Source organism: Centruroides sculpturatus, unplaced genomic scaffold, assembly GCF_000671375.1.
Source record: "Centruroides sculpturatus isolate CEXI.00-Female unplaced genomic scaffold, Cexi_2.0 scaffold1635, whole genome shotgun sequence".
Taxonomy (NCBI): Eukaryota; Metazoa; Arthropoda; class Arachnida; order Scorpiones; family Buthidae; genus Centruroides; species Centruroides sculpturatus.
The window spans coordinates 85242-98133 of NW_019385809.1; the positions used below are offsets into that span (position 1 = coordinate 85242).

Consider the following 12892-nt stretch of genomic DNA (forward strand, 5'->3'; position numbering starts at 1 on the left):
ATACATATTGTGCGATTATTTTCATATTTTAACGTACATTGAATTAATTAAAATTAATATTTTATTATAACCGCATTATGTATCTTATTATAAATTTCTATACTACGTGTGAAAAAAACAATAATATTGCTATTGTATATTTGAATATCAGTAGCGAAATGGAAGCGCTGTATTATCGAATACAAGACAGCTTCCAAACACGTGCTACTAAATATCCAGATGGCACAACGTGCTGATTGGTCAGCTGAGTGACGTCAACCCACTGAAGTATAGGTTATATTTTGTAGTCGTCAGAACGAATCATGACGAAATAGATTATTTTTTTTAGTTGTAATATGGAGTGAGTATAAAGTGAAAATACAGTATAAAGTTTAGCTCGCATGTTTTCTTAAATATATAGGAATAATTTTAAAGTGTAATAAAAAGTAAAATATGACTGGATACGAGTCCAATTTTGCTTGCCATGTCCAATCACCAGAAACAACTATTTCCATTGTAGAGACAACCTTTCTTTAGAGGCTATGCCTCTTCACAAATATGCAAAACAGTTTAAAATGTCCACAGGTACTCGAATTATAATTTAATAAAAAGTAAAATACATCTGGATAGTATTTGTACTTTTTATTAAATTTTACTCCAGATGTATTTTACTTTTTATTAAATTGTAATTCTGCCAGCCCTTTTATACAAAAAAATTTTTAAATGGTTTACTTTTACTTAATAAATTACTAAGATTATTTATTTTTTTTTGAACATTTTAGCTTTATACTCGATCTCTGAACCAAATCATACTCAATAGATCATTTTAGTAGTGTTATTCAGTGCCGTAACTAGGCAGGTTCACCTGCACAGGGTCCACTTGAAAGAGGGGCCCAAAATGCATGTATTTGTTTTATTTTCCCAAAACTAATTAAGGGGCCTAAATGCAAATTCCTGCACAGGGCACAATAATGGCTAGTTACGGCACTGGTGTGATTAGTGTTTTAAATTTATGTGCACAGATAATAAATAACAGAAAATTTATACTTTATTACAGATATTATTCATAAAAAGTTCAAGAAAGGACGAAATTTATAATTAAAACAAGTCAAAATATTTTTTGAATTTGTAACATGCATTTAATATAGATGAAACAATAAAATTAACTAAGTTTTGTATACCTCTGAAAGAGAAATGTTCACAAATCTTGCTTAACAAATTATAAAGTTTAAATGTAAAAGTTATTGAACAATTTTGAACAAAGAATATTCTCCATAGATTACTCTTATCAGAAAATATTTTTTAATGCTTAAGTTAGAATTGACAGTTCTTTCTGTCAATAGACACTTTGTGCTTTTGAATGGCAGTTCAAAATCTGTGTGTTAAGAAACAATACTTTCCAAATTTACAGAAATTTCATATATACAGTTCCATCATGGATATATCTGTAAATATGTTTATTCAAATTTGTATGATCATTTTTCAAATTAAAAGTATAGAATTCTTGTATAAATTATTTAACAATCAATAATACTGTAAGTATTTAAATTCCTTTGAATATAATAGTTATATATGTTTAAAAANCTTTTTCCTGACACTTATATTGATAAACAATTTCCATGACGAAATGTATGGAAATTCTTACTTAAAACATATATAACTTACATAAAATGTAAAATTACAAAAAAAATTATATTTTTCTTTCCCTTCTGACTTGGATAATATAAAACTTCAATTTTTAAAAAACAAGCCAATAATGACTATAAAAGTTTTTTAAAAAGAGTTTAAAAAGGTATAAAAAAAGAAAATAATCTGCAGAGAAAAAAACTTTTATTTACATTATTACTAATTATTGGGAAGCTTGTTAGTAATAATGTAAATAAAAGTTTTTTTCTCTGCAGATTATTTTCTTTTTTTATACCTTTTTAAACTCTTTTTAAAAAACTTTTATAGTCATTATTGGCTTGTTTTTTAAAAATTGAAGTTTTATATTATCCAAGTCAGAAGGGAAAGAAAAATATAATTTTTTTTGTAATTTTACATTTTATGTAAGTTATATATGTTTTAAGTAAGAATTTCCATACATTTCGTCATGGAAATTGTTTATCAATATAAGTGTCAGGAAAAAGTAATGTTACATTTGTCCTGTAATGTTTTCATAGTAAGCTATTTTTTTTTAACCCTTTTTTATTTTTTGTTAAAATAATATTACCATACTAATAAATAACTATTTCTAGATGCCTTGTATGTGTTGTATGCCCTGTATGCCTTGTATATATCTGGTTGCATAGGAAAATATATATCCAGTGTCTATACTTAAGTTTCCACAGGATTTGATTTGAAAAGCAAACCAATGGATTAGAGAATTTGTAGAAAAAATAACTTATTATTTAAAATGTTTTAACAATTATGCATTAAAAAATATGAATTATGTTTAGGCGAAAATATATACTGTATTAAATTCTTAACTAATCTGCATTTCCACCTAGCATATTCTGTTGTATTATATATATAAAACATTAAATACAAGTTTCTGTAAAGTTAAAATTATTGCAAAATTTTCAATTAACTTCGCCGTACTTCGAATGTTAGGTAGACGATAATTTTTGACCTCTGAAATCGCCCGTTCTAAGAACTTTAAAATTTGGCATCTGTCACAATACGCCATTTTATTAGCAAAATTTCGTTCGAGTCGTTACTTCACAAGATTTGTCAATTTGAGTCGCTACCAAGGAAGCTTGTTCGCTTCCTTAATAGCGACTCAAAACCACCAGTTTAATAGCATTAATGCCTCTTATCCACAAGGTATAACAAGGGGACAATAGGATGTCCAAGAGTTAATATCTCAGGATGAGGTAATGATTAAGAAATAAAATTTGATACGGTAGCTTGCGGCATTGATGCTATTAATTAAAGCACCATTCACACTATCAAGTCCTGGTGCTCGCAGATGAAGCGTCTTCGATGAAGGGCCAATTCCACCATCTATATCATTTGTATCTAAATTATCTTTCTCTTTTCGAGGGGCTCTTGGCAGTGGCATTGTCTTTTTTAGATGTGGTGGAAAATAGTATTTAAATCATTTGGAACTATTGTGCAGCAAGTTTTGCATTAAAATTACCAAATAAATTGCCCTCGATAAAGTAGCCAACATTGACTATTCAGTCACAAAATTCCAGAGACGGCGCTCCATTAAATCTTTTGGCATTACTGTTGTCTCGAAATGGAACGTCCTATTTTGGATTTACAATGCCATTTGGACCTCAGGAAACGTGCCTCCCTTATGGAAGGAACGTGTCATTAGTATCATTATCTCTTGTAACTAGTTGTATTTAAATCGTAGTTAATTAAAATAAGAAATATTATTATTTCAATTAACAAAAGACAAATAGTTACTATTACTTTTTATTGAAATAAAGAGTTTTACATGCAGACTTCACGAGAAAACAACATGACTGACTTGCACGTGGTTGATTGCAAAGAATGTTAACCAGATTTCATTGTATTAAATAATTATTTTACGTTCTGTGACGCATATGTACGATTTACAGGGCGATTTAACAGGCCGGTTGACCGAGCGGTTACGGTAACAACACTGGGGGACCGGAACCGCTTCCAGACGACTGGAAAAAGCCCCGAAATTTTGCAGGTGGTGGACCGTCCGAATAAGCCGCGCCCGTCCCTACCTCCCTACCTCCCTCCCTCCCTACCTCCCTCCCTACCTCCCTACCTCCCTCCCTCCCTACCCGGCTCCATTGTAGGCTAGGCCGAACCCATAACGGGCTTGCTAAAAAACAGCCCTCTTAGTACCCACAGAACGGTAAGTTTTTAAAAAAAGTGTGATTTAATACGTCATTGATCAATCGATCACTTTAATTATTATTGCATCCAGCAAAAAGTTTGTAACTTATTTTTAATCTTCACTATAAAACTTTTCATTGTAATTACGTATATAAAAATGAATAAATAACAAATTCGTATTTTACGACGGAAACGCGTCATGGGATCGACTGGCCATTTTACTCTCCAACTAACTACTATTCCGCTCGATAAATAAAGTTCTCCATAATTTTTTTTTTTTATCATTTATCCAAAACGATTTTTTATCCTCATTGAAAATGTTAGCTTTAGCAGCAATTCGTACTAGTTTATAATAATGGGAAAGTATTTCAATCGATAATATTTTATACGAAATATACAGAAAGGCGGATATCGACATCTGAACTATAATCGATCGCGGGTTTTGTCAACAGAAGGGGGCTCAGGCGTGTTGGGATGTCGGCCAGTATGAATGACATCTGATAAATCCCGTCGCTGCAGCAATAATGGTGGTTAATATCGAATTGTTACCCGATGTGCTGATCGAATATATCTTCAGTTACTTGTCTCCTTATAGAGATCTAAAGCAATGCATGCTCGTTTGTAAAACTTGGTATCATCATGTGCAAGGTAAGTTTGTATGGGAAACATTTTTCTAAAGTAAGGCCGATTGTTATTGGCTGGTTCAAACAAAATCTCGTGCTGTTTATATATTTATTTGAATTAATACTCTGTTACCAATGCTTTTTTTTAGTATTTTGAATGTGTTTTCACTTTATTCCTTTGATATGCAGTAAATGTATGTATGAAATCAAGTAGAAGTTACTTTTAGGTCAATACCTATAATATATTTATCTATATAATGTTTCTACCAATCAGATTAGATTATATAAGTTGTATGCCCAATGAGATCAAATTATAAGAAATTAAAATTGTATTTGATTGATTTTATATCTGCATGCGGTTACTTATGTAACATCGTGATGAATTTTCGTATGTTATTTTGATAGATTTATATTTATAGGTTATTATTTAAATAGATAAAAATTTTAAAGGATTTTCTACGGTGTTTATTAGTATTCTCTGTGGTTTTATTTGTGAAATAACATCATGTTGAATTTTTTAATGTTTTTGTGTTTTGTCTTGAAGGATTGATTTTCGTTCTCGAATATTTGGGGGGAAATTGTTGGTCGAAACTGTACCCGTGTAGATTAAATTGGGAATTTCTTGCAAAATTTGAAACGATGAGATGAAAATTATGATTTAGGTCATGTTCGTTTGAATGTGGCCGTCTTTACTTCTTATAGGATTTTGGAGTCTATTTGAAGTATTTGTCAAAAATTAAAGAAAAAGTCTGCATGTTAAATAACGGCATAAATTTTTTTAATACCAATTTATCTTTGATATTTTTGTCTAATACCCTATATACATAAATTACATTGACAAAAAGTGATAATTGTGTAACTTTAGATGTTTGGAAAACTATTTCAAGAATACGAAAGTTTCTCACATTTTGTAAGATTCATTAATGCAATTTGCATATAATTAACATAACTTTTTATATATTTTGAATACTTTAGATTTTATAAATCTATAATAATTTTTATATTTATAAGGTTTTAGGAAAATATTTAANTTTTGTATTAGAAATTTACAATTCACATTAGAATAGGAATATTTCTTAATTAATGCAAGTTCTGTTTTCACAACATTCGCTCATTTTTCTTTGCAGAATTGAATGAATTATTCAATTATTCAAGTGTTCTACCTCTTCAAAGAATTGAAGAAGTGGAACACTTCGGGCTATGCCAGGCAAAGATGAAGCCCCAGGATGGCGCCTCATCTTCGCCTGGTGTGATATGGGTGCTTCCGAAATCTGCGGAGGAGGAGGAATCGCATACACCCGACATCAAACGGATGGTGATCATAACTCCGGACGACAGCGTCTCGTCTCTCGTTCGTTATCTGGAGCGGCGATACCCCGAAGTGCCAGAATGGACGATCGAGACACGGTCACCTGAGACAGGACTGAAAGAAAAGAGTCCGAAGAAATGGTGGAAGAATCCGTCGAGCGTAGAAGGCCTTGATGGAAAAGATTGTTTTGCTGCTGGAAAACATAAACCCTTTTTCTTCCGAGGCGTTCTTGCGCGGATTTCGAATTTTCACCGAATGTGACACAGCCACCTGGAAGTGACCTTTCACCCGAATACGACACTTTCACCCGGAATTGACCTTTTACCCGGCTACGACTAAATCGACTGAATTTGACTTTACTTCCTAATTTACGGACGGATACTTGGACAGCTCTCGAGATTCGTTCTTGCACTTCGGTTAAAGTGCATAGAACGACAGTGACGTCTACCGTGGCAGTGATAACAAAACATTAAGCAGCATTCTCGTGTTTAAATTAATTAAAGACTACTATGTTTAAATGACTATAACTGGTCGAGGTAATTTATAATAGACCTACACAGATTGATGTTTTACTGGTAAAAAATTTCACTATAAAATAACGGATATTGATGAATAGAATGAACTAAACGTTGAACATTAACCAAAAACACACATTGCAATCGATATATGTCCAAAGCAAAATTATAATTACTTCAACAATTAAAATTGTACAGTACATGGAATTTTCATGATTGCATATTAATTTTTATATTTATAAGGTTTTAGGAAAATATTTAACGTTTCAAGTTTGTTCATATATTTTTATTAATAATGGAACACTGAAAAAATTAAAGGCATGTATTACTTTAAAAGACAATTAGATTTTATTTAATAGTTAATATTTGATAAAAATTTACCGAAAGGTTTTTTATGGAAGATAACTGATGATAAATCGGTAGCTATTTTCCTGTAGACTGAAACATTGTTGAATCTGATTATAGATTTGTGGCTCTGAGATTAATTTAAAGAAAGAATATTTTTAAACAAGTATATTTCAGTTTAATGATTAAAAGAATCTATCAAACAAAATGTAACAGTATTTTTTAAGTAGATCTACTTGATGTTGTTTTTACAAAGTTATTATTGTTTATAATGTTAGATAGGTTAGAAAGAAAATATTATGTACTGTACAATATATATGTTGAATTAAGTTGCTGAATATTTTTCTGGGATTTTCATCCTAGTATTTTTGATGTTACTGTAATGGACCAATAAGATTGAGCCAAGTTGGCCTCTTAAATATTTATTATTATGAATATTGCTCTAATAAAGTAGTTAAAATGATGTAATAGAATTAGTAACAGAGAAATAAGATTAATGGCACTAGAGGTCACTAAATATGAGATATTATGTGAAATCTAAGACTATTTTCAGAGATACTAAAACCTGAAAAAGTGTCTTTCATTTATCCTATATTTATATTTATATGCAGGAACATTGAGCACTTGTATGGTTCTCTTTGCCTTATTTCTTTCTTATTTTTTTTTTAACAAATGAAATGGATAAAATGTTTATTAATAAAATGCACTCTTAAAGATTATATTTCTTTTTAGTAAAAGTAACATTAATTTATAGGGGGGTAGTAACCCATATGGGCCCCAAGTTTTCTCTCAGTACTGGAAATAATCCCCAGCTCCCCCTCAATAATTCTGCTTATATATGTGTTCTGGAATGTCTCTTACTTGCATCTAAAAGTGAATGTGAATGAAGTTTGATTATGATCATCGTCATTCTAATTTATTTGATGTTTGGGTATTAACTAATGATACAATTAAGAAATGCTTTTTATTTATCTAAATATACTAAAAAGTAAATAATTTTTTCCAGCTTTGACATTATTCTTAGTATCACGTAATCAAAACTAAAAAAAAATACAACTAATTAGCTTAGTTACATTTTCTATCAAAGCATTAAATTAATGCATTACACCTTTATCTTTGGTCGCATAATACCAAAAATACTGTGAAAGCTGAAGAAAATTTATTTTTTACTTTTTACTACATTTATGTGAATAAAAAGCATTTCTTTAAAACTTTATTTTTTATATTTGTAACACCGAATTATTGAAATTTTTCTTGTTTTAGCATTTAATTTAGGAGTGAGAGAAAAATTGAATTACAAGATTTTTATGTAGACAGTACAGTTAAAAAGGGTATTGGTTTGCCCTATGTGTAGCATCATCTGCTATCAGATTTTTACAAATTTTAATTTTTTGCTAATTGTTAAAATTGTTAAAAACTCGAAAAAAATGTATTGTCATCAGGAATTCATATGCGTCCAAAGTTTTGGGTAGATCAGAAATTCAGAAGTAGGTGAAAATTAAGTTGCTTTATTCAAACAGACTGAGTAAGTTAATACAAAGTGAAAAGTTTGTTGTTCTTATGTAGGATTCCTATTTGTCTTATTTTTTTCTGGACAGTCCCGATTTTTGATAAAATGTCCTGGGGTTCTGATTTTTTTCCAAAATGTCCCACTTTTTACAAATAACAAAATACATTTATAGACACAGTATTGTATATAATGCCAAAATGTAAGTGCAGTATAAATGATAATATTAGAAGAGAATTTCCCTTTATTAAAGGTGTAGATGAAAATGTGCAATGTACATTTTGTAACTTTAAATTTTCCATTTCACATGGTAGTCAGTCAGACATAGTCAATCATGTAAAAACAAAAAAAAACATAAAAGTGCTATTCAAAGTAAGGTTTCCAGCAGCAATATAAGTAACTTCTTAAATGTGAAAACCTGAAGTGAAATGGATAAACAGTTATCACTGGCAGCAGAGGAGGCAACCTTTGCTTATGACATGGTAGTGCATAACCCCAGATGGCAGTTGTGCATTCCATGAACTGCACAACTGCTATCATAAAAAACTTTTCAATGACAAATTCAGATGTTTGCAAACAAAGTGCAAGAAAATAATCACTAGTGTTATTTTGCCATTTACGATAAAGCAGATTAATGAAGATCTGAAAGAAGCTCATTTCATATCAGTATTAATTGACACATCAAACTACTTGGACAAAAAGTGAGTGCCTCTAAGCATGAATATTTCACACCTAGAGGCACAAGATTATCATGCATTAGCGGCATGCTAAAATTAACATGCAGAGAAAGGAGTTAAGGAGAAGGTGTTAGAGTTAGTTAATTTAGTTGGTGAAACTCCACAACTGTTATTTTTTTTGTGTGTTTGAAAGTGTTAAAGGAGTTTGATCTCCTTGAAAAAGGTTATAGTTATATCAGCAGATAATACAAATACGAACTTTGATAGAAAGAATAATTTGTACTTCAAAATGCAAGAAAACACTATAACAATTTAATTGGCATTGATTGTTTTGTCCATGTGATACATAAATCTGTTTCAACTGCTGCAGATTGCCTACCTATAGATCAGTTAATAGTTAACAAGATTTACCAACATTTTCATATTTATTAAGTACAAGTTGTGGAACTCCAATTATTTTGTAAATTTGCCAATACAGAGTATACTTTTAGAGTTCAGAGTAGGATAACCCCAATGAGTGCCTCTGCCCCCCATAAAATGACTTTGTATTTAATTTTTCTGGAGTCTGGTTTCGGAGTTGGCCTACTAAAATTATCCAGAGTCGAGTGTTTTTTTACTGACTCCGCAGCCCTGATTGTAAGTGTGCAGTCAGTGAACAAATGCTATGTTTAGGTTATCATGAAATAATTAAAATGGCAGTAAATTCAAACACTGAGTTGGAATCACAATTAATGGAATTGATTTGTATCATGTATGCATGTAAAATTTCTTTATTAAAATTAATGTCAGTGCTTTTCTTGTTTTGTCAAAACATTTACAGGATGGCTACAGTTTGGTAGTACATTTTGCTAGTCACGTGATGTTGGTCATAATCTGTACTGTTGACTATTACATAATACCATTGGTTAATTTTTAACTATTTGTTGTGGCTATATTTTGAGTGTGTTGCCCACTTATCTGGATATGAGACTTGTAGCTGGTGGTTACAGTATCCTGCATAGTGAAAATTGCAAAGTGTGACCATTGCTTAACAAAAAATTGAAGTAACAAATTCCAGCAATTTAAACTACTGTACTGCAAGCAAATTACAATAAAATGATTAATATTTAATACACTAGTTAAGACTGATAAAAATTGCACAGTTTCTTGTTAAAAGTGACATGTTGGGGCAGATACTGTAAAAAGAGAACTTAAAAATAGCTGTTTAGCAAATGAGGATGATATAACTGAAATTTTGATTTATAATAAGCAAATTCTACTGTACTTCTATTTTTCTATTTAAAAAATTATACAATATGAAATTGGTTTCATTGAATTTGTTTCACCAATTTTATTTTTAGTTCTTAATATAATTTATAATAGCTTTTTTGAAGTTAATTGAATTTAGATGATGATATGCTCTAATAAGTTATGAAAATATACAAGAGAAAAATATAAAATGATTTTTCCTTGTATATTTTTGTAATAATTTTTAAATTTATGATCTTTTTCTAAATATTGTGAAAAATACTCACAGAAAGTTTTATTAATATGAAAAGTATTTAATGAGTGCTGAAAACAATAATTTTCATTAATTACATATTACAATAATTTTGTAATAAATATTCATATAGATTAAAACTTAACTGTTATCATTGTTTTACTGTAGTTTCATACAAACATCTTTATAAATATAGAAATATGTAACAATTATGGTTATTCAAAGAGAAGAAATATATTTTGTTAGATAATTATAACATAGTTATATATCAAAAAATATTATTGGAGTTGTATTGTGATTTTTCATTTTACTTTCTTAAAATAAATCATTAAGTCATGAGAAGTTTCAGATTAATTTATTTACTGTAGATACTTAAATATATTTAAATATTAAAAGTGTTTTTTTTTCCAGTTTTCCACGTAAAATTTTAATTAGTTGTTTTTGTTGAATTATAAAATAAATCATAAAGCAGAGACCATTAATACTTTTCCAGCAACTAATTTACTGAAAAAAACAAACTTTGGCTTGCTTAAGAAACCTACTTCAGGTTTAGCTACTGAAGTTGAATTTGTGAGATTCTAAAATGGAATGCAAGCATTCTATGACATATTATATAATTTGGAACAACATTTGCATCTACCTTAATACTTCCTATAGATTTCCAATAATCAAATATGGATAATAATATTTCAAAACATATAAAAAACAATTTTTTTTAATCTTAAAAAATTGAGATATATTTTTTCAACATTATTAGTATAAATAATGTATAATAATCATATAGAAATAAGGAATTATACAACATAGATTTTGTAAGTACAAAATGCAACATACATATCTAGATAGCGTAGAGTTGACTGTCATATTTCAGAACACACTTCTTCTGTCTTTATGTGGATTAGGCACTGTTGCATTCTGAATTATAGATTTAATGTCATTTTAAATTTATTCAGTTTCACTAGAGAAGTGTAGCATGGCATGCAAAACTGTTTTTGTACTTGTTTTTGTTATTAAACAGTAGCATTTAGAGGGAAGATCATTTGTAGTGACAGTTAGTGTAGATCTGAGTCATACTTTAGAAGTTGATGAACAAATGATAGAACTTTGTCATGACTCAGTTCTATCATTTGATATCATTTTGGACTTTTTCAATATCTTCAAACTTATGCATACTATAGAATACACAGTAACATACTATTCCAAAAACAATATATTGAAAATATCTTCTGAAATCTTTTGAGCATACAGTCAAATCTAAGTTTTTGAACATAATTCATTCCTAAAAGTTGTTCTAAAACTGAAACAAATTTTCTCATAAGAAACCATATAAAATGGATTAATTCATTTCTGACCTCCAAAATAAAGGTTTTTTTTTTACTTAGCTGTATTTCATGCTAAAAATGCCTACAAATGCAATGTAATATTATATATAATATATGTTTTGTTATTTAATTTGACTTAAACACCTTTAAACATGAATTTTTGAATGCCAATTGATTAATTTGATTTAAATTCAACTGCAGTGTATACTGAAAAACAGAAGTATCTTTCCCACATGAGCATGAAATCTAATTTCAGTAGCAATGTCATAGGTGACCATGTCTTGATGTCTAATGACATGAATCTTGATGCCACTAACTTCTGAATCAGTAGTCCTGTCATTGAAAATTGACAGCCTCACTGGTTGTTGACTTTTTTTAACATAGGAAGTATAGGGAATTGACCACCTGTGTCCCTTTAATCTGTGGCCTATTCTCGCTGCGTAGCTTGTTTGGCAACCAGTGCAATTATGAGTTTAAAATTCTGTTCACAAGCCAATTTTTTTTTTGAAAAGTGAGCTGTTCAAAAATTGAGGTTTGACTGTAGTTCTGCAACAATCTCATATTTTAATTGTATCAGTTTCCACTCTTAAAACATGATGATTATCTACAAGTTCAACCAACCATCAGCCAAATTAATCAGGAAGATATTATGTTACAAATGTTAAATTATTGATAGAAATTACATAAGAACAACTAGAGGTAGACTTTTTGAAGTGTGTACTGTACACTGGTTGAGAATCACTGGTTTAAGTAGTAGTACTGCAGTTTATGAGAAGTGAGTTTTCAGAGAAGTCCAAGTAGAAAGATATAGGCTTTATTGATTTTAGAAATGCATTTCAGACACTGATGATTGAACTGATGAGGAACCATGTGTCTGAAATGCATTTCTGATATAAATAAAGCCTATATCTTTCTACCTGGTCTCTGCTCCTTTTTGTCAATTACCCTACAAGATGTGATAAGTTTGTAAAATTGGCCAATTATCCCAGACTGAAAGGAAGAAACTTTGTTTTTAATAAAACATTTTTATTATTAAATCTTAGCTTTGTGTATTTCTGTCTGCTGATTTTGTTGTTTTAAGTTGCAAATTATTGATAAAGCTGATGATGATGAAATTAGAAATGATTAAGTTGTCTAGATTTTACTGTTACGACTTATAATATCTAATTTTATATTTATCTGTTAAAAATGATAAAATAGATTATCTAAATTTAGGATCAAATATATAAAATAATACTGAATGTTTAGAATTTCAAGAAAAACGTGTATTCCTAGGATGCTAATTTTTTTTACAAAATCTTCACAAGAAATAATTTTTTGAAATTAAATTACAC

At 29.5% G+C, this 12892-nt stretch overlaps 1 protein-coding gene across 1 annotated transcript in view; it reads left to right on the forward strand.

Annotated features, from left to right (window-relative positions):
• The first annotated feature begins 4027 nt into the window (after nt 1–4027).
• Nucleotides 4028–12892, forward strand: part of LOC111642257 (F-box only protein 42-like) — a 36520-nt gene continuing 27655 nt past the window's right edge. The window contains exon 1 of the mRNA XM_023388576.1: nt 4028–4428. Within this exon, the coding sequence (XP_023244344.1) occupies nt 4305–4428 (124 nt within the window). The 5' untranslated portion in view covers nt 4028–4304. The remainder of the gene's footprint in view (nt 4429–12892) is intronic.